This window comes from Enhydra lutris, unplaced genomic scaffold (genome assembly GCF_002288905.1).
Source record: "Enhydra lutris kenyoni isolate GAN:26980312 unplaced genomic scaffold, ASM228890v2 scaffoldscaffold35, whole genome shotgun sequence".
NCBI classification, from domain to species: domain Eukaryota; kingdom Metazoa; phylum Chordata; class Mammalia; order Carnivora; family Mustelidae; genus Enhydra; species Enhydra lutris.
This window is the reverse complement of record NW_019154119.1, coordinates 11543113-11565955: the sequence shown is the minus strand read 5'-3', so window position 1 is coordinate 11565955 and position 22843 is coordinate 11543113. Positions and strand designations below refer to the sequence as shown.

Genomic DNA, 22843 nt, shown 5'->3' with positions numbered 1-22843 from the left:
CTTGAGATAGAGCACAGTGATGTACGTTCTTCCCTTTACTGCTATAAAAACACGAGGAATTCCACATCTTTAAGTCACCAGGGAGGGTTTCTGGTTTGTGTGTGTGGGATCTTCGAAGAGGAGGCAAAGCGGCGCCTACCCGGAGTGCTGGCCTGGCCGGCTCTCTTTCCCCAGCTCCCCCTAAGGCAAGATTCTAGAGCCCGGGTGTGTAGAGCAGTTCCAGATTGTCATTTTATAGGTTTGCTTCTTCCGGAGGCATGCCCAGATTTCAGGAACGTTAGGGTAAAGGACTGGAAGAGTCTGTGATAGGAAGTCAAGACATGGAATCCCAGAACATGAGCTTTCCTGTTTTTCCCTTAAATATTAAAGTGTTCTATTTTTTAAAAAAAGATTTTATTTATTTACTTATTTGAGAGAGAGAGAGAGATTATGAACAGGACGCAGAAGGAGGGGGGTAAGCAGACTCTCCCCTTGAGCAGGGAGCCCAAGGCAGGACTCGATCCCAGGACTCTGGGATCATGACCTGAGCTAGAGGCAGACGCTTAACTGACGAGCCACCCAGGCACCCCAAAGTGTTCTATTTAGAGAAAACATGGTTCCAAAGCAAACATGCAGAGAACATGACCAGAGTGGAACAGAACATCTAGAATTTGCTGAAAGCGGTCTGTGGTTGCTTCTTGCGGTCTGTTTGACGAGCGACTTCAGCTTGCCGTAGACTCCGCAGCTTTTTTAAGAGCATCGCTTACCTTTTTTCAAGCAGTATGGGTTTTAGAGCGAGGATGTAGCTGGATTTAATGGGACCAGTTCTTAGAAAGGCCTGCTTGGATATACAGCTTCAGATCTTCATTAGTTTTTTGATCTGTGGATTTTCCTGGAGGAAATTTAGAGGTAGGAAAACATTTTTTGAAAAAGATTTTCATACTCTTCCCTATCGTTAATATTTGTATTAATGAGTTGACTAGGTACCGAAGTTTTAGTGTTGTACCTCTTGTGTTAATTGCTAGTATGATTCCTTTCATGTGCAACAAAAAAGCTGTTTTTCCAGTGCATATGTTCAATGTGTAGATTTGTGCCGTTTCACATTACAAGAAATAAAACATCTCCAAATTGGCTATCTCTGGGGCTTAGGAATGTTTGAGTGTTGTTAATTTTTTAATAGAAATGTGTATTTTTGTGATAATAATAATAAAAGTTTCATTTTTGTAAATGCAGACTTAAAAATCACTTACTTGGAAAAGAGGTTTACACAGTCCAACTAACTACTTCATGTGTAACTATTTGAGAAAGGACAAAATACAATCAGAAACAATCTTAAGACTGGCTTCAAAGTGAATTAATTATTCAAATACCTGAACAGTGAAGAACCATAGTTCTTCAGGTGTGATTTCCAGTTACCCAAGTTTTCACCCCGGCGCCTCCATTTTTATTTTTATTTTTTATTTTTTTTTAAAGATTTTATTTTTATTTATTTGACAGACGGAGATCACAAGTAGACAGAGAAGCAGGCAGAGAGAGAGGAGGAAGCAGGCTCCCTGTTGATCAGAGAGCCCGACAGAGAAGCAGGCAGAAAGAGAGGAGGAAGCAGGCTCCCTGCTGATCAGAGAGCCCGACGTGGGGCTCGATCCCAGGACTCTGGGATCATGATCTGGGCCGAAGGCAGAGGCTTTAACCCACTGAGCCACCCAGGTGCCCCCCCAGCGCCTCCATTTTTAGTTAGCCAGAGTTTGATTATGGTTGCCAGTAAGGCTGGGCCCCTCTCTCCACTTGTCTGCTCACTTTTCTCGGATCGCTGAGGCTAATCAGGTGGTCCTCGAATAGTCAAGGCACATCACTTCCACGTTATCTTTCTATAAAACAACCAAAGTGTTCGTTGAGAAACCTCTCCGGCTTTTTCACCAGTCACAGGAAGGAGACACTCACTGGTGGCTACTGTGTATTGAGGGACAACTATGTGTCAGATGCATCACTTATCACTATCCACAATCTTCCTGTGGCTCTACAACCTAGATCACATTAGTGATTTTGTCAGAAGAAAACAGGCTTATAGCTTCATAAGCTCTAGAGCTTGCTCAAGGTCACGTTGCCAGGGAGAGTTTGTATTTGAACGCAAGTCTTTCTCTGTTAACTATATACTCTTTTCAACGGTGCCATACTCTGGAGGTACTAAATAACAGTTACGCTCCAAAAGCTCTTCCCTTTTCTTTGGACAGTAATTTTAAAAGCAGTATTATTTACATTTAGTATGTTCAGTTTTTTAAAGTGCATTTTTATTTTCAGAGATGGGTGTTATGCCCGAGATTGCTCAAGCCGTAGAAGAGATGGATTGGCTGTAAGTACATAAAGCTTAAATGTACCTGTGACAACAGTGTTCAGTAATTTAAACAGTTGTTAGTGATCTTATCAGATATTTTTGAATCTAGTTGAGTAACTAAAATTCAGTTTTTCTTAAGGTTCTCTAAATTATAGAAAGCTTCCTTTTTCAACTTTGATGTATTTTTAGCTGGAAAAGATTGGTGCTGTTTACCAAATAAAATTCTCTTTTAAGTTTATCGTTTAACATAACTTATTTAGCATAGGTGGTTCTCTTTTTACTAACTAAAATTCTTCAAAATATTCTTTTAGTCTCCCAACTGATATCCAGGCTGAGTCTATCCCCTTGATCCTTGGCGGCGGTGATGTACTTATGGTATGTTTGCTTTTGGGGAGGTATTTGGGAGCTGAGGACACACAATTCTGTGGCAGTTTGTGACCCACTTGAAGAGCTCCTCCATAGGCTTAGAAATGGTATTTTCACCAAATTACTTTTATTCACATTGAGGATACATACACTGTAATCAGAGTAATGAGGCAGAAATTGTGGGGAACACAGAGATGAATAAGATGCAGTCTGTACCCTTGAGAAGCTTAAATCCAGTAGCATATTAAGACAGGTACACAGAGAAGTGTTTGTCATACAAGTGGCTCTATTTGGGGGAGGTATATTTTGGACAAAGGAAAGATGAAAGAGGAATGCTCCATAAGTAGAGACTATATCAGTAAAAACTGTGAGTAGGAGAATGCAGGATATGATCCCAGAGTAATTTAATCAGATGTAGCATAAAATGTTGGGGGGGGTGCGTATAACTTGATATAAGATGGGAAGTATGTAGTGGGTCCGATTATTTGGACTCTTTCTCAAGTGTCACGTTAAAGAATTGGTATTTGTTGGCAGGGGGGAATCATTGGAAATTAAAAAAAAAAATTATTCTAGAGAGGGAGAATGCCTGCATGAGCTGTGGGTGGGGGAGGAGCAGAGGGAGAGGAAGAGAGAGAATCTCAAGCAGACTCCACCAAGACTGGAGTCCCATGCAGGGCTCCATCCCACAACTCTGGGATCATGATCCGAGCTAAAACAAGGAGTCCGATGTTTAGCCCGCTTAACCAACTGAGCCCCCCAGGTATCCCGGGGTCACTGGAAATTTTTAAGTGGGGCTGTTAAATCGTTAGAACTGTGTATTTATGAAGGCTGATTTGGTAGCAGTTTGTAGTACAGCTCAGAGATTAGATTCTGCTGGGATACTTTTATAATAATCTAGATTAGAATGATGAGGGCTTGGATTTGAATGGTAGCAATGGGAAAGAAGAGGGGAGAGCAGATTGTTGAGGGATGTGGGAGAAGTGACAAGATTGGCAGTAGTCACAGTTGACTGAAGAAACCTGAGGAATCTAGAGGCACTGTGAAAATTATAGTAGCCGGTCAAGTCTTAAAGATTTCTCCATACTGTCATGTTAATTTGACTTTTTAAATTGACAATCTAATTTGTAAGCTCAATTATTTTTTTCCCACTTAGGCTGCGGAAACAGGAAGTGGAAAAACTGGTGTAAGTAATGAACTTAAGTTGACTTACTTTGTAAGAGTTTTTATTTTTTTTTTTATTTTTTATTTTTTTTAAAGATTTTATTTAATTATTTGTCAGAGAGAGAGAGGGAGAGAGAGCAAGCACAGGCAGACAGAATGGCAGGCAGAGGCAGAGGGAGAAGCAGGCTCCCCGATGAGCAAGGAGCCCGATGTGGGACTCGATCCCAGGACGCTGGGATCGTGACCTGAGCCGAAGGCAGCTGCTTAACCAACTGAGCCACCCAGGCGTCCCAAGAGTTGATTTTTAAAGCGAGTTTTGAACAGTAGTTTTTACTTTGAGTACTTAATTAAACAACCATTTCCAAAATGTGAGGAATTGATTGCTTGCCACTGAGAATGATATTTTAGTTGGCAGCTAATTCTGAAATAAGATCTGCAGGAGTATAGGCTTAAGACTAGTACAGATACAAACTGATCTTGGGTAAAGAGTTGCAGTATCTTTAGCATTTGTATTTATTTCTGAATTTTAATGCAATGGCTTTAGTAATAAAGAGGCTGCAAATAGAGGTGGCTCTCTTATTGGCCTGGACCAGGGTTGGTCAGACCGGACAGTATTTTTCCTTTTTAGGTTTGTTCTGAAAGTCCCCATTGTTTATGGTTTTGGGTTGTCAGCTGCTTCCTGTTTCCTTCACTTAATCAACTCTTTTGTTATCTTGCTGGTATTTTGGACTTGGCAAATGAAATTAGAGTAGCAGTCTGGAATATGTAATTATTTAATGCGCATGTGTAACTTTTGTAACATTGATTGTTAAATTGTCATTAATATGAATACTAATGTAGAGAACTATTTTTTCTTTGATAGGCTTTCAGTATTCCAGTTATCCAGATAGTATATGAAACTCTGAAAGACCAACAGGAAGGCAAAAAAGGAAAAACAACAATTAAAACTGGTGCTTCAGGTAAATTTTGCATATTAATATTTCCCTTCTATGTAAAAATAGTAATTCTTATTCCTGGCATTGACAGATGGGAGGTGAGAGTGTGTATTTTTATTGTCAATGTTTGGGGGATAGGGCTGTTGGCATTTGGTGCCCTGGAAATCAGGGATGCTAAATGCCATTTACAGCATAAATGGTGAAAGATTGTCTCTCCTAAAATACTAACAGTGCTTTCTTTGAGAAAACTCTGGCATTTTGGAAATTATATTTAGTTATTTTAATGATTTTCTTAATGACTTTTATGTCTAATATTAAAGATAAATTGGTACAGTATTTTACAAAAGTATTGAGGATTTTATAAAAAATTGATGGAATTAGAGTCCATGATGGTGGGACGTATTTCTTCCACAGGGGAAGGAGGCATGCTTTGTTTTTCCTTTAAGAAAGGAGTCCAGGAAGTTAAAATGTAAAGTGTAAATTTGAAAGTGCATTATGTTTAGTCCAATTTACCTGGAGATCCATCCTTTTACTAGGATTTCCAGTCCCGTCTATGCCCTGGATAATGTTACATCAGTTTCCTCATCTGTAAATTGTGTTGCTTTCATTAAATGGTTCTATTTTGTTATATTTTGACAAAATTTGTTCTGTATTTTAAGTCACATTTGTTTCATGGCACAGAACGCAGCTGTGACAAAACAGCAAGCTTAAGTGGAATGGACTTGCCAGATCAACATTTCTCACCAGTTTGAAAGTCACAGTGTTGCATAGTTCATAGAATGAACTCATAAATAAATTGTGAGCTAATGGATAGTTCATTTAGGAAAGGTGGCGGTAAAAGAGAATGCTTCCAGAGGAGGTAGTAGTTTCAAAAATCATGGCCTGTGAGGAGCAAAGACACTAGAGGTCTAAACATAGAGAAACAAGTACAGAAGAGAGGAGATGATTGTAAAATCACTGAAGGGATCTGGAGAGAAAATAACTGTTTCAGAAAGAACCAGGACTAATTAGAAATAATTTAATGAAGATTTCTGTTTAAGAACTTCCTAGTAATTAGAAGGAGCAATGAGAAAGAGAACCTCAAGAGTAAGTTACTTCCCCATCAGAGTGTTTAAGCAGATGGGAGATATTGTTGGGCCACAAGTAATCAAGAAAAGATTTCTGCCTTGGGCAGGAAGTTAGGCCTGAAGTATATATAGAGTATATATAGAGTTCTCTAGCTAATACAATTCTTCGGTTATGCATAGACTATTAAGATGTTTTAAAGAAGGAAAATGCTGGTTCCATGCAAGTGAGGAGGGAAAAAAATTGTGACTTTCGAATGTGATAGTGACGTAAAGGACTTGCTTTTCTTTTAAAAATGACACAGTGATACTTAACCTAGATCCTGATACATTGGTCATTTATTTAAAAAAAATTTTTTTTTTAAGATTTTTAAAATTTATTTGACAGAGAGAGAGATCACAAGTAGGCAGAGAGGCAGGCAGAGAGCCCGATGTGGGGCTCGATCCCAGGACCCTGAGATCATGACCTGAGCTGAAGGCAGAGGCTTAACCCAGTGAGCCACCCAGGCGCCCAACTTGGTCGTTTATTTCAACGTATTTAGTTACCAAAGCTTCATTTTATCCGTGCCTTCACAGTTACGACAGAGATCAGTGCCATCTACTACCAAGTGCTGTGAAATAAGTGAGGAGAAAAGGCTTTAGCCCAAGGGCAATAATTATTGGCTTTCACTTTCAATTTTGCCTTTACTAAAAAGAGCAAAATGTTTACTTGTATGTTCCAAATAATTTGTAAAATCATATTAAATCTAGGTATAAATCTGAATTAAGGTATCACATAAAATATATTTTTTTTTAGAGAGTGTTTTTAATTTCGTATGATTGTGTGTGACTTATTTAAATTGTAGTGCTCAACAAATGGCAAATGAATCCATATGACAGAGGATCTGCTTTTGGTAAGTAGATAGATTTTAGCAGCTTATTTGTAAGAAGATTGTTTTTAATATTACCTGAGAATACCAAGAAAATTATGAAAAAGAATAGTATTAAATGAAGATTTATGGTGAAAATGAAAATGAAAAATAGTATTAAATGAAGATTTAATTTACCAGATACTAGAATATAGTTGCTGTATTTGAGTAGTTGAGTAGTGACATAGGAATAGTCAAATAAGTCATTGGAATATAATGGAAATATGTCCTAGTATATGTCATAAGATGACATGCAGGAAACAGTATTTCAGTGGGAAAAAGAATGATTGATTCAGTAAGGATGCTGGCATAATTGATGCTCCGTCTGGAGCAATGTAAAATTAATTTGTAATTGGAGACAAATTCTATGTGTACTTAGGATTTAAATATACATACATGTATTATTTATTTATTTTTAACAAGATTTTATTTATTTGAGAGAGAGAGAGAGAGAGAGTGCAAGAGTGAGAGCACAGCAGGGGGAGGGATGAGGGAGAGGGAGAAACAGACTCCCTGCTGAGCAGGGAGCCCACATGGGGCTGGATCCCCCGAGCCTGGGATCATGACCTGAACCAAAGGCAGACACTTAATGGACTGAGCCACTCAGGTGCCCATATGTATATAATTTAAATATAGAAAAGTACATGTACAATTTTGAGGCGGGGGAATTTTCCTAATCCAAAGAGGAAACTTGGAAATTATAAAAGATCAGGTTTATTTGTACACAATTAAAAAAAATACATATGTGGAAAAGATAGCCCACAAAAAAAAATACAGAGAGAACACTTGCAATGCTGATGAACTATAAAGAATACTTGTGGACTGGTGAGGGGTTCTTGCATAGGTAGCAGATTAAGGTGCTTATTTTGGTAAGGAAGATCACCAATAATGAAAGTGGGCAAAGGATACAAATAGGCAGCTCGCCGAAGAGCAAATCCAAATGGCAATAAACATCCAAAAATAATGTTTATAGGTAGTAGGGAAATGGGAGTTAACGCTTCAGTGAGATTTCGTTTTATACCCATTTGATTGGTAAGAACTGAATAGAGTGATAACCAACCTAACAAATTACTGCCTTTCTGGAAAGCATTTTGGCATTACCAATTAAAATTAAAAATATGTATTTACTTCTGGAAGGTCTAGCCCATTGGAATAAGCGTGCCAGTATATAAGGCTATACATACCAAGTTATTTGGTGCAGTATTATTTGTAACGGTAAAAAACTGACAACAGAATGAATGTTCTTGCTAAAAGATTGGTTGACACAGATGAGGTTGTATCTGAGGACTACTGTGTAGCCGATACAGAGAGTGAGCCAGAACTGCAGTGTTGACTTGGAGAAATTTCCACCAGGTGTTGGTGAGTCAGAAAAGCAGAATGCAAAGAAATGGAGAGTGGGCAAGAGGAATCATGCCCAAAACAAACAAAAACATGCAAATTGCTGCTGTCCACCATATGACCTCAATTTATATCAGGTGTATATCTGTATACGTGCATCAGAATTTTAAGGATTTGCCATTGCTTGGAGAACTTTTTAAAAAGTTCACAGTTATAGAATGTAGTACCCATATGAATAAGGATTTATACTTTGAATAAATTAATTTCTGGTGATGTGTGATGAGATGCTTTTCTTGAAAGTTTGTTTTACATTCAGGTGCTGAATATGGGTTACAAGCCTGAATCAGGACAGAAGTTAGAGTTTCCTTCCAGTACAGACAAAAGCCATGTGCTTTCTTTTAGAGTCAGTAAGCTTTAATAAGTGTGGTGACTGACCACGAGGTGCCATATAGGACATAATTTTTAGGGTCCTAATATTAGCAAATAACAACAAGGTTTATTTATTTGTCTTTGTCCTGCTTTCTCTTAATGGATCTGGATCGGTGGATTGGGAAACAAGCCAGAGATACTTCCTGTTTTCCTTTTAGTGTAGTATTCGCTGAAGCTCTAATTTAAGCCTAAAATCAAAGCCACAGGTATTGATGAGTGAGTGCTGCGTCCCCTCTGAGGATCCGTTCCTTTAAGACGCTAGAGAATGGTCGTCTAGACACATTTGTGTTGCTGATACAGCTACACTGTCAGTGGGAGTGAGATTGGGTGCTGTGTTGATTCCTTTCCAGACTTGATGCCCTAAAATCTTGTCCTAGTTAACAGGTAACAGTACAGGAACTAGTCTGCTACATGGCCATGGCCCTCCAAGAGGTTAATAAGCGTAATTACTTTTGGGGAAGCTCTTTTTACTCAGGAATCAGTAAGTCTCAGTGTCTGGAACATGGCAATAAGTCAAGTGAAGCAATTATTTTGTTGGTGAGACTGAATGATACTCGTTTCAGGATGCTTAATTTATATACTCTGTGCTGACATGGTTTTTTGTGTTTTTCTCAAATCCAGCAATTGGGTCCGATGGTCTTTGTTGTCAGAGCAGAGAAGTGAAGGAGTGGCATGGATGCAGAGCGACTAAGGGGTTAACGAAAGGTATTTAAATAGCATTTGCACTTGTATCAACTTGTGAAGTAATGTATTAATACATGAACTTTCTTCAAGTAGCTTTAAATCAAGGATCTGAAAAGATTTCTAATGTTACAAAAAGATCTGTAGTTCTTCATTTGGAACATAACAAATTGTAATTCAAATCGTGGGGAAGGGGCTTCATGGTAAATGGTTCACAGGTGTGTATAAATCTCACAGTATTTTGCCCTTCTAGGGAAGCACTACTACGAAGTGTCCTGTCATGACCAAGGATTATGCAGAGTCGGGTGGTCTTCCATGCAGGCTTCCTTAGACCTAGGTGAGTGTTTCTGAAATAAACTGAATTTCCTGGTTTATATTTGTGGATTGTTGACATTTTATGATAGTGGGGAGCAAAATAATCTTAACCACACAAGTTTCTATTTTCAAGACTTGGAAATAATAAATCTACGTATACCTCACTGTGTTCCAAAAAGATTTGAAGTACTAAAAAATATATACTATTACAGTATAAAACAGGAGGAAGAAGGTTAAGAATATGAGGGAAGTCAGAGTACAGTTAGTATGCAGCAATATGTACCACACGAAACTGCATAGATGCTTCGAGTTTTTGTAGATTTTTAGATTTGTACGGAGCTTTTAGTTTTATTTTTACTCTTAACCACATAAATAAAATACATTTTAAAATCTAGGTACCGACAAGTTTGGATTTGGCTTTGGTGGAACAGGAAAGAAATCCCATAATAAACAGTTTGATAATTACGGAGAGGTGAGTTGTATTATCGACCTAATCGTAGCATTAGTAAGTTTTCTTGTGTACTTATTTGATCACTGTGACATGTCTAGGAGTATAAAAGGGACTCTGAAATTCAGGTGGATTTTCTGAACATTTTCCACACAAAGTTCAGATTTGGATTTCCGTGAAGAAATGTTTAAAATGAGCTGCATATTTTTTTCTTACGCCATTTATTAGTCTTTCCAAAATATATTACTTTGTCTCTATTTTCACCTATTTTGATTTTGGCTTTGACTTGAATGTATAGGTTCTTCTCTTTTCTTATTTTTAATCATGGTGAATCTAAATGTTTTTTTGTCAAGTCGTAATCTGTAGTAAGGAGGATGAGCCTGGATATCATGTTGATTCTAAAAAGCCTGTCAAGATGCCTCTGCTATGATATATGATATGCTGTAATAAGCAATTTGTTTTGTTTTTAAAGACTTTATTTTAAATAATCTCTGCTCCCAGCGTGGGGCTTGAACTCAGAACCCAGAGATCAAGAGTTACGTGCTGCACCAACTGAGCCAGCCAGGTTCCCCAATAGGCTCTTTTTAACACCTCCATTAGGGCTTCAAGGAACTATTTTGAAGCACTGACTACTTTTGATGCAGCTGTACTGAACTTTCAGCTTTTTTTTTTTTTTTTAAGATTTTATTTATTTATTTGACAGACAGAGATAACAAGTAGGCAGAGAGGCAGGCAGAGAGAGGGAGGGAAGCAGGCTCCCTGCTGAGCAAAGAACCCGATGCAGGGCTCAATCCCAGGATCCTGAGATCATGACCTGAGCTGAAGGCAGAGGCTTTAACCCACTGAGCCACCCGGGCGCCCCTGAACTTTTAGCTTTAATTTACGATTTTTCTTTCTATTAATAGCACTGCACTTTCTGCTTTTCTAGGAATTCACTATGCATGATACCATTGGATGTTATCTTGATATAGATAAGGGGCATGTCAAATTCTCCAAAAATGGTAAGCTTTCAATGGGTTGTCTTGTTAGGGAAGGTAAGATACCCAATATTTGTGATTTATAATTCTCTTACCCTCTTCTTCAGTCCTCCTTCCCTCCCTGCCCTTCTTTTGAACCAGTATGTTTTGAGCATTTACTCAATGCCAGGCACACCAGGAGGTGCTCTATCTAGAACAGAGGATGGAGTAGACAAACATTGTTTCATCTTGTGGCTTACCTACTGGTGGGGAAAGAGAGATGCAGGGTATGTTAGGTTGGAAAAAGTACATTGAAAGGAGTGTAATCAGGGTAAGGGGATGGAGGGTGCTAATAGTCTAGGGGTATGCTACTTTGTACTGGGTGGTCAGTAAGCCTTCTCTGATAAGGTGCCATTTGAGTAGCAATCTGAATGAGTGTGGTGGTGGGCTGTACAAAAATCTTCAAAGAGTATTTCAAGCGGAGGGAACAGTAAATGCAAAGGCCTTGAGATAAAAGTGTGCTTGAGGTGTCTGAGTGACATTGAGGAGGCCAGTGGGTCTGGAACACACTGAGCATGGATCAGGGCGGTGGAATGTTAGGTCAGTTGAGGTAGTGAGGTCAGGCCATACAGGGCCTTCTTAGGCCATGATACAAACTTTCTGAGTGAGATTGGAAGCCATTGGGGTTTTGAGTAGAGAGAGAGTTGATATCCTCTCTCTTCACTTTCACTGTTTCATGGCTTCTGTGTTAAAAACAGAATGGCATGTGTGGTAGCGGTAGATAGGGGGCCAGTGGGTTGCTGGGGATTGTATTTGGGGCATATTAAATTTGAGATACTACACATCTAAGTGGTGAAGTCGAGTATAAGTGGTCAGATGTGTAAGGCAGGAGGTCAGGGTTGGCGGTACAGCTTTGGAAGACAAAGGCTTATAGATGATACTTCAAGCTAGAAGGTTGGATTCCCTACCTAGGGAATGAGAGTAGATAAGGAGTAGGAAGGATCCGAGTCTGGGGATTCTTTTGGTTAGAAGTCAGCAAATTGAGGAGAATCTTAGCAGAGGTGAAGGAGGAGGAGCATCGAGAGATTGAAGTCCTGTAGCCCACGTGATGAAAGTATTTGAAGGAGGGAAGAATCAGATTGTATCCAGTGCTTCCGATGGGTGTAGCCTAGAAAGAAAGATGAAGATTAAGCACTGGGTTTGGCAAGTGCATATCGCTCATGATCTCTGTTTTGGTGAGCTTGATGGGTGAGTTGGGGGAGTGTGACTGGGAGTCACTTCAGTGATGAGAATGGGATGAAATGACACAGTGACAGTGGAAATCAGGGAGTTTTACTACACATGGGAGAAGAAAAATAGAAGATAGAGGAAGATGTGGATTCAAGGAGGTTGTCTGTGTTTTAAAGTTACAGTATGGTTGTGTGCCATGGGCTGTCTCGTCGAAGTGTCTAATGGAAGTGATCCATTATGAAGGGAAAAATGTAGAGTGGGAGAAGGGGCACTTGTAGGAGTGAAGTAAAAAGTGAAGAGTTTGACATTGGGCAGCCCAGTTTAGCCATGGGAGCAGGACGAAAACGCATGAATGTGGGTGGGTTGAGAGATTTGATGATGTGAGCATACAGATGTTCTTTTCTGATTATTTTGTTTTCCTCAGTCTCTTTCTCTCCCTCTTTTTTTTTTTTTTTTTTTTAGGAAAAGACCTTGGTCTGGCCTTTGAAATACCACCACATATGAAGAACCAAGCCCTCTTTCCTGCTTGTGTTTTGAAGGTAATCAGAAGAATGTTGCTATGATTATAAGCTACTTTGATCTGCTTTATTTGTACTGGTTAGTTCACTGTTAGGTTAAGAATTTTCATTTTCTCCCTTTCTTCCATGGTAGAATGCTGAACTAAAGTTTAACTTCGGTGAAGAAGAATTTAAGTTTCCACCAAAAGATGGTTTTGTTGCTCTTTCCAAGGCACCGGATAGTTGTGTTGTCAAATCACAGCACACAGGTATTGCTTCTGAGTGGGTAAGAATTGCAAGAATGGGGTACTGGCAAAAACTCCAGTAAGGAGGCTTCTCCTAGTGAGTGAGTTACACATGCTCCCTGTGCTGGTTTAGTCACACATCTTTACTTAACACGTCAGTAAAATTCAGTTTCAAAACCTGATTCATAAACTCTTGAGTATTTTGGTTTTGTTTAGGCATTTTGGGGAGCCTGATCATGGTGATGGTATCTAGTATTTATAAAATTGTGCTTATTAAGTGCTGTGGCACTGTGTTAAGTTCTTTACATAGATTATTTAATCTTCACAACCCTATAAGGTAGTACTCTTCCCATTTTACAGACAAAGACCTCGAGGAATAGGGACTTGACGTAACTTGCCCAAGGTCACACAGCAAGTAAGTGGTAGAACTGAATTTAAACCCAAGCAGTTGGACTTGAAAGCTCATACTCTTACCATTGTGTTGGCTAATCTATTTCAGTTACTTAAAGTAAATACATTTCATAGCTTGTTTACTTTATCACAAAACATATGATCAGTTGCAATCACTGCAAGTAAATTTAAAGAAGCTATAGTTGATTTTAGGAATCTTAGCTTTATTTTGTTTTATGACCATATCCTGTAGTTTTTTGACAGTTATTGGAATTTTTGATACTGGAATATTTGTGCTCATGCTTTACGAATAAAGGTATTGAGATGTGATTTGAACATGTTCCCATCGTTTTCATTTTCTTAAGGTAATGCGCAGGTGGCACAAACGAAGTTTCTCCCCAATGCTCCAAAAGCTCTCATCGTCGAGCCCTCCCGAGAGTTAGCTGAGCAAACTTTGAACAACGTCAAGCAGTTTAAGAAATATGTTGATAATCCTAAATTAAGGTAAAGCTTCCTTTTGTGCTCAAATGCCTTGTTGTTTTTAGGTTTGAGGTGTTTTGGAAGAAGAGTAAGAAAAAAAATGAGGTAGAAATTCAGTATGCACACATATGCACAGGTGTGATTGTGGAACTTTAACTTTGATATATAGTAGCAAGTAGTTTTTATATAAAATTTTTTTTTTTAATATTTTTGTTTTATTTTGAAAGAGAAAGAGAGAGCTTGCATGCTCCCGCGCTGGGGTCGGTGGTGGGGAGAGGTGGGGTGGCGGGAGGGCAGAGAGACTCTTGAGCGGGCTCTACTCCCAGCCCAGGGCCTGATAGAAGGCTGGATATCACAACCCTGAGATCATGACCTTAGCTGAGTCAGACGCCTTCTAGGCACCCCTGAAACTCTTGTTTGATAAGTTTGTTCAAAGATAAGTAAATTGAGATTTTTCTCTTACATGAAATGCCATGGTTGGCAAAACAATATCAGTAATTTTAATTTTTTATTTTGTATTTTTAAAAAATTTTTATTTATTTATTTGACAGAGATCACAAGTAGGCAGAGCAGCACACAAAGGGGGGTGGGGGAAGGAGGCTCCCTGCTGAGCAGAGAGCCTGATGTGGGGCTTGATCCCAGGACCCTGAGATAATGACCTGAGCTGAAGGCAGAGGCTTAACCCACTGAGCCACTCAGGCACTCCATTATTTTGTATTTTTTTAAAGATTTTAGAGTACATGCATGCATGCAGGGGTGGGAGGTGCGGAGGGGCAGAGGGAGAGGGGAAAGAGAATCTTAAGCAGACTCCTCCCTTAACACAGAGCCTGAAGCGGAGCTTGATCCCATGACCCTGAGATCATGACCTGAGCCAAAACCAAGAGTTGGAGGCTTAACTGACTATGCCACGCCCAGAAATTAATTTTTTTAAGGGAACATTTCATGCACTGTTAGATCCATCACTTCATTTGTGTAGAAAATATCACTGTTTCCTACATGTTGGTAAACAGTTTGGGGAAGCTGAGTCTAGCCTGTTTCACAGGGATGAGAACTTTCCATTCGGGCTTTCACTGGTCACTGCCTAGTCAGAGGGCTCCCGGAACCCCTGGAGGGAGACCGTAAGTGAAGTGATCTGTGGAGCTCCTTGCTCAGTAGCAGTCCCTTTTGTCTTGAGGAAGGCCATGCCTTATAAACTACTGTGTGAGTTGATTTGTCACTTGATTTTTGTTAATTACCTTTTTTATTGAGACATAATTCTCACACCATAAAACCCACCATTTTAAAGTGTACAATTCAGTGGTTTTTGGCACAGTCAGGTTGTGCCAGCATCACCGCTGTCTAACTTCAGAAATTTGGAATTGTTGGCATTTTTTTTTTTTAATATTTTATTTATTTGTCTGTCAGAGAAAGAGAGAGCACGAGAGAGAGCAAGCGGCGGGCAGGAGGAGAAGCGGGCTCCCTGCCTGCCGAAGGAGCCAGATGCAGGACTAGATCCCAGGACCCTGGGATCATGACCTGAGCTGAGGGCAGATGCTAAATGACTGAGCCACCCAGGCGCCCCAGGACCATCTTTTTAATACTGATCTTTCTTATAAGTTAAACTTACTCAGGGATAAACTATACTTGATACAGTTTTTTAGGTGAAATAATTCTTAGTTTTGTTTTGAGGGTTGATGCATATGTCACTCATTGGGGAATTATTTGAATACCCTACTATGTGTGGGGTCTTAGGCTCCGGATCAGGTGCATAACAGTGAGATAGTCTTTGCTTTCACAGGATTAAGTGTGGGAGTGTGGGGATTGTGTGAAAGTGAGAGAAACAATGGAATAAATGGGGTAAAATGCATTGGAGATATGATAGGGAAAGTCACTGTAGGAAAACAACCAGGGCATCTGCTTTATGTCAGGGACTTGGAATTCTTCATAAGAGAGTGTGTTTTGAAAGAATGTAAAATGCTAATATGAATGGATTTTTGTGCTGTAATTATGTGTAAAGGTTAACATACCTATGGACAGGGACTGGAAGGGAAGATGAATAATAAAATCTATTTATTAAGAAGGTAAAATTGTAGGGGTGCTTGGGTGGCTCAGTGGGTTAAGCCTCTGCCTTCGGCTCGGGTCACGATCTCAGGGTCCTGGGATTGAGTCCCGCATCGGGCTCTCTGCTCAACGGGGAGCCTGCTTCCCCCTCTCTGCCTGCCTCTCTGCGTAGGTGATTTCTCTCTCTCTGTCAAATAAATAAAATCTTAAAAAAAAAAAAAGGTAAAATTATGTTTTACTTATTTTGGTATTCTGTATGAATGAGCCTTCCTTGAAAACCCAGCTCAAGTCCTAGTCTGCGAGGCTAGCCTAGCTACACCAGCCCAGTCCTTTCTCCCTCCTTGGATACCACTGACTGTGTGTGCTTCACCTTAATCCTTATACACTGTCACCTGTTAGTGTTCTTGTTTTAAATATGCATAGTTTTGCTCATCCCAGCTTAGCTTTGTAATCCTTAAGTCAAGGGCTGTTCTTTTATATTCCTCAAGCCTACAGTGCTTTGTACACAAGGATAGATTGGGCTATGTGTGTATCTTCTGCTAAATTTATAGGGATAAATATAACTGATAAGGAAAGTGGAAAAGAGTATTGTAGCAGAAGAAATGATAGATTTAAGGATCATAGTTTCCAAACCTGGGAACTTAGGGACTTTATTTAAAGATACAAATTGTTTATTCTTCTCTTAGATATTTAATATTAGATATTTATTCTTCTCTTAGATATTTTGAATCAGAATTTCCAGGGGATAGGAATTAGAATTTTTTTGTTTTCTTTAGGAAGAATGGCAGCTCTTCCAGGTGATTCCTATATAGATAATCTGGTATCTAATATTACCATATTTAGGAAATATAACAGCTCTAGAATGGTACGTGGTTAGGGAATATGCCAAGGTAATGGACATTCATAGGTGAGAAAGCACTCTGTGTTTTGTATTTCTTCTGTCTAAATTGTTCAAGATGAGGATAGGAAGCCATAAAGCCAACTTTTAATCAGTTGTAGTGTTACAAGACTCAGTGTTAAGGTCATCAACTTTCTTAGTGTGTTCTAGGATTTTTTAAAAGACTGTGATCATTAAGAATAAAATTAATAAAGGAAGATACATGGTAGATATTTCTGATTGGAAGTTACTGGCTATATCAGGAAGTGATTTTGCTTGCTTTATAAGGAGGAGACAATCTTTTCGTGAATAGCTTTAGTGGCATCTAATTCACATACCCTACAACCCACTCTTTAAAGTGTTCTGGTTGCTTTTAGTTTTTCTATTATATTCACAGAGTAGTACAGCTGTCACCAAAACCGTTTTTAGACTTTCTCCTCACTCTCAAAGGAAGCACTGTACCTGTTAACAGCCATTCGGTTTCCTCTTGACCTCACCATACCGAGGCAGCCACTGATTTATTTTCTGTCTGTAGATTTGCCTGTTTTGGACCTTTTACATAAATGGGATCGTGTGATACATGTTCTTTTGTGACTGGCCACTTGCACTTAGCGTGATGTCAGGGTTCGTTCATGACACAGTGTGGATCAGTGCTTACTTTTTTATTGCCAAAAAGCATCCCATTTATACGCGTCGACCGTGTTTTTACTTATGCGTCCATTAACTGAGGGCGTTTGGCTTGTTGCCACTTTTTGGCCACTGTGTTATGAACGTTAGTGTGCAAGTTTTTGGGTGGACATCATTTTCATCTCTTCTGGATATATACCTAGGAGTGGAATTGCTGGATCATATAGTAGCTTCATGTTGAATGTTTTCAGGAACCACCCAGCTGTGTTCTAAAGTGACAACATGGTATTATTACGTTCCTACTAGTAATGTGTGAAGGTTACAGTTTCTCCAAATCCACAACACTTACCTCTCATTTGATTGTAGCCATCCTAATTGGTATGAAATCGTATCTTATTATGGTTTTGATTTGCATTTCCCTAATAGCTAATGATGTTGAACATCTTTTCTTATGCTTATTGGCCATTTGTAATGTCCACATTTTTTGACCATTCTTCATTTGGGTTGTTGTTTTGTTGAGTTATCAGAGTTCTTTATATATTCTGATACGCATATGGTATTATTTATAGATATAGGATTTATGGATATTTTCACTCTCTTGATAGTGTCTTTGAAGTACAAAGTTTTTTTTTTTTTTAAGATTTTATTTATTTATTTGACAGACAGAGATCACAAGTAGGCAGAGAGGCAGGCAGAGAGAGAGGAAGGGAAGCCGGCTCCCTGCTGAGCAGAGAGCCCGATGCGGGACTCGATCCCAGGACCCTGAGATCATGACCTGAGCCGAAGGCAGCGGCTTAACCCACTGAGCCACCCAGGTGCCCCGAAGTACAAAGGTTTTTAATATTGATGAGGTCTGATTTATTTTTTTCATTTGTTGCTTTTGTTTTTGGTGTCCCATATGATGAGACTTTGCCTAACCCAAAGTCATGAAAATTTACCCCCATGTTTTCTTCTTAGAGTTTTACAGTTCTGTGTTTTGTAATTGCACCTGTAATTTATTTTGAATTAATTTTTGTATGTAGTATAAAGAAGAGGTCTAACCTCATTCTTTCGCATGTGCATATCCGTTTGTCCCAGCACCATTTGTTGAAAAGGCTGTTCCTTCCCCCACGTAAAATTGCCTTGGCATAACGTGATCTTTTTTAACCTAAACATTAAAAAAAAATTTATTTGGAATGAGAAAAATTCAAACAATGTGAAAGAATATCCTGTGAAAAATAAGTATTTCACCTAGTTCCCCAGTTTTTAGTTATCCCATCTGGAGGCCACTTTTAACAATTGATACTTACATGTTTCAGAGATAAAATTTATACACATGCAACCACAATGTTCAAGAAGGTAGATTGGAAGCAGAGTTCGGAGCCCTGGGAATTAGCCTAGTGCAGGAGGACACGGAAACGAATGAGAACTGGTGTCTTCTGGGTCTCGAGTGTTCACGTGCTCCTCTGCACGGCCTATTCTACCATTTATGCGGCTGCTGCAACTGACGTCCTCAAATTCCACCCTTCTCCAGCCTCTGGTTGTAGATTCTTTCTCGGTTACTTAACTCACCCTTAATTTCCATTGAAAAGAAATGGATACAAGTCAAACAATACAGCCAGCTTGAATCGTTTTCTATGTTATCATTATGGTATTTATTTCAGGGAGCTTCTGATAATTGGAGGTGTTGCGGCACGGGATCAGCTCTCTGTTTTGGATAATGGGGTAAGTTGTACTTTTAATTTTTAAGAGGTTACATTATGAGCTGTCATTTTGGCCGTTGTACTTCTGTTGTGTTTCAAGAAAAATCAAGTGAGTCTGAAATTAGAACAAGATCAAAACAAAATTTGTTCAAAAACATGTTGCAAGTATGTCTTTTCTTTTCGCAAGAGTATACAGCACGGTAGTTTCTTCCAAACCCCTCATGCAAAATTCAGCATACTTTTTTTTTTTTTTTTTTTTTTGGTTTTCCTTTTGAGTACTTGAGGATTTTCTTCTTGCTTTCTCATGAATTAAGAATCTTTTTTGTTTTGGGGCACCTGGGTGGCTCGGTGGGTTAAGCCTCTGCCTTCAGCTCAGGTCATGATCTCAGGGTCCTGGGATCAAGCCCCACATCGGGATCTCTGCTCAGCAGGGAGCCTGCTTCCCCCTCTCTCTCTGCCTGCCTCTCTGTCTACTTGTGATCTCTGTCTGTCAAGTAAATAAATAAAATCTTAAGAAAAAAAAAAAGAATCCTTTCTTTTGGAGATAAAGAAACTGGAGTTAAGAATAGAAATGGAAATCAAGTGGATTGCAGAGAATGTGGACATTTTGGCAGTGACTCAAGGGATGGATGAAAAGTGATAAGCTCTGGCTTCAGGAGGAGGGAGATGAGTTCAGATATGGGTCAGGGGAGCCTTACAAAGGTTGCGCAGGCATGCAGTTACAGAGGACAAAGCTAGGGCTGGGATCCTTATTATTAGGTAATATTCTTAACTGGGCTCATCAATCCTGTGGAGCTAGATATAGATAGGACTTCATAAAATATTTTATATGTATGAAGTAACTTGTCCCTTTCAAATTTCTCTTCCATTTCCTTCCCTAAATATTTTATTATTTAATCTAACCCACCTGATACTGAGTCATGGCAAGGAATTATGTCCACTTCTTCAGTTCCTTTGGTGCCCCCGTGAAATGAAATTTTATGCTGTGTGGTTTAGATTGACCTGGTATGACATATTAAAAGCAAGGAATCCTATTACTGTACTTGTTAATACTATTTTAACATAGTAATATTGCTTTGATATGTTCTTTGCTGTGCTATATTTTTTAGTGGTTGTAAGAGATTTAATGTTCATTTCCATTCTTGGCTCCTCAAACCCAAATCCATTTTCCTCAGAAGTTATTAAGTTTCTTAACTCCTGTTTTCCAGCTGTGGAGATTTTAGGGAATTCTGTATGCTTCTGTCATTCATATCTAAAATTTGGTACTGGCTAAATCCAATGGTAGTTTTTTTCTGTGGCTTTCTTGACACCTTCAGGTCCATTCTGCTTAGGGAATCTAATACATTCTCTTTCCGCTCTTTCCATCTTTCCTCCTGTGATCTCCCATCATCCTCTGGCTCAGCCATGGTCCTGTGTTGTGTCTTGTCCTGGGCTAAAGTCAGCTTTGGAGTGAGAGAGTAGAACTGTGTAAGTTTTACAGTTTTAAAAGGTTGTACAGTTAAGCAACATGTGCAGTTGAGGCCCAGAGGAGTAATTGGTGCTATTATACAGGTTTTTCCAGCTTATCATTTTTTAAACCTGAGAGACCTAGTGTATATATTTCACATAAAGTGAGTTTTCATGATGACTTTAGCTGCTGAAATTGAGAGAGTGGAGACTCACATGTGGGTTGGAATCTTATCGTAAGGAGATGTTATAGTAAAGAGTAAAGAATCAGAAGGATATTTTGTTCATTGCTATGTATAGGACCTGTCACTGTGCTTGGCACATAGCTGGTTCTTAATACATTAAACAGGCCTTATCTTCATATTTTCAGGCAATATTCTCTACATTGAACTGAGACTTGCTTATAGTTATCAGTACTAATGAAATGGCACCACACTCTCCCCATTTTTATAGATTAGGAAGAGGACTTATACTAAATATTAAGTCACTTGCCCAACATCTTACAGCCCCTAGGTAGCACTTACTTTAAAACCCATATTCCTATCACTGTGAACTTGATTAGAAGATGCATGTGTGAATGTAAAATACTGTTCATTGTTTGTACTGGTGTGGGGTTTATTATTCTCTTCCCTTTGAGTATGTTTGAGAATTTTTATAATAAAAAGTTAAAATAAACCTTGTTCTTGAGTTAGACCTTTTCTCTTGTTTGTACCAAGTTTGAAATTCCAGTTTGGACGCTTATAAGCTGTATCATTTAAGTTCTTGTGATTTTAGTATTCTAAACTTCCGTTTCCTCATGTAAAAATATGAATATTTAGGGCATCTGGATGGCTTAGTCAGTGAAGCATCCGATTCTTGATCTTAGGTCAGGTGTTGAACTTGGGGTCATGAGCTGAAGCCCCACTGGGGCTGTTTTGGGCTTCCCACTGGGCATGTAGCCTACTTAAAAAAAGAAAAAGGGAATAATAATAGTAGTGTTTCCTTTCGTGGTCATGAGATGATTAACAGTAGTTTTAAAACATTAGCATGGTGTTGTATCAGTTGTCAGAGCCATCTTGCATCTCCAGAGGTGTTGCCCATTTCAAAAAAAGAGAAAGTTGAAAGTAGAAGAGATGAGGTTACACAGCTGGGTGGTGGAGCTGGCATTTGAATCCTGGTTGGATTTCAGAGTTCCCATAAATTCATTCACTCACATAATACAAATTTTATGTATTAGACTGTACGTAACAGTTAAGGATGTCAAAATTAGTTATCCAAAATCTTTACATTAATTCCAAAACAAATACAGGTTTGGTAATAGGGCATTATCTACAGTTCCTGTTTTGAGAATTTTGAGCTGATGATGGCTGCTTCAGTGTGCGTGTTTTCACCGTAAGTAAACCACCGTTTGTTGCTGTTTTTACAGTGATCAGAATAGTGGTTTGGTTTTCATTAGGTGCTTTTGATATTTTTCAGGTAGATATAGTCGTCGGCACTCCAGGAAGACTAGATGATTTGGTGTCAACTGGAAAGCTGAACTTATCCCAAGTTAGATTCCTGGTCCTGGATGAAGCTGTATGTTGAAATATAGTCGTACTTCAAAAAAATTTTTTTGCTTGTGTTTCGGGAGATAAAAATATGTAAAATGATGGAAAAAACCACAATTCAGTCATGATTCCAATACCTAGAAATAATCATTACTAGTAGTTTGGTATATTTTCATCCACTCCTTGTATTTATATAAATACTATTTTACATGGTAAATCAAGTTATGTGAATCTAGGAAAACTTTTTTTTTCCTTAATAAAGTCTCTTAAGTATTTCATGTCCTTTTTTGTGAATAGTTTTTAAAGGCTGTCTAGTGGTCTGTTATATGGATATTTCATGGTTTATTTAACCACTCTTTTCACTAGATATGTAGATTTTTTACTCCAAATAGCTATCTTTGTTGATACATAGATTATTTTACACATTACAGTTATTTTTTCATGTCATAGTTGCACAATGTGAAGTCTAAGAACATTAATGTCTTGGAAGCTCTTTTTTTTTTAAATTTTTTATTTTTTCGATTTCTTTCCAGTGTACCAGAATTCATTGTTTATGCACCATACGCAGTGCTCCATTCCATACGTGCCCTCCATAATACCCACCACCAGGCTCCCCCAACTTCCCACCCCCCGCCCCTTCAAAACCCTCAGGTTGTTTTTCATAGTCCATAGTCTCTCATGGTTCACCTCCCCCTCCAATTTCCCTCAACTCCCTTCTCCTCTCCATCTTCTTGGAACCTCTTGAGACATACTTCCAAAGTATTTTCAGTATGAGGTAGTTTTTTAGTACTGAGGATTTTTGTCTTCATTTTTTCGTATTAAAATCATATGTTTAAGGATATGTGGTAGAAACTGTCATCTCTAGTATTCATTCTAGAATACTGGAGTATA

At 38.8% G+C, this 22843-nt stretch overlaps 1 protein-coding gene across 4 annotated transcripts in view; it reads left to right on the top strand.

The window, feature by feature from the left end:
- The window catches only part of LOC111154078 (DEAD-box helicase 1), a 35844-nt gene that overhangs the window by 871 nt on the left and 12130 nt on the right, over nt 1-22843 (top strand). For 2 of the 4 annotated variants that reach the window (XM_022513439.1, XM_022513438.1), the window contains exons 2-15: nt 2278-2329; nt 2623-2686; nt 3831-3860; nt 4701-4797; nt 6683-6730; nt 9134-9217; nt 9447-9530; nt 9904-9980; nt 10885-10957; nt 12605-12681; nt 12794-12908; nt 13640-13778; nt 18942-19002; nt 21882-21980. In XM_022513439.1, the coding sequence (XP_022369147.1) occupies nt 2278-2329; nt 2623-2686; nt 3831-3860; nt 4701-4797; nt 6683-6730; nt 9134-9217; nt 9447-9530; nt 9904-9980; nt 10885-10957; nt 12605-12681; nt 12794-12908; nt 13640-13778; nt 18942-19002; nt 21882-21980 (1100 nt within the window). Of the gene's footprint in view, nt 1-2275; nt 2330-2622; nt 2687-3830; nt 3861-4700; nt 4798-6682; nt 6731-9133; nt 9218-9446; nt 9531-9903; nt 9981-10884; nt 10958-12604; nt 12682-12793; nt 12909-13639; nt 13779-18941; nt 19003-21881; nt 21981-22843 lie in introns of those variants that run through there. The other 2 variants (XR_002641059.1, XM_022513440.1) reach the window with 2 other exon arrangements.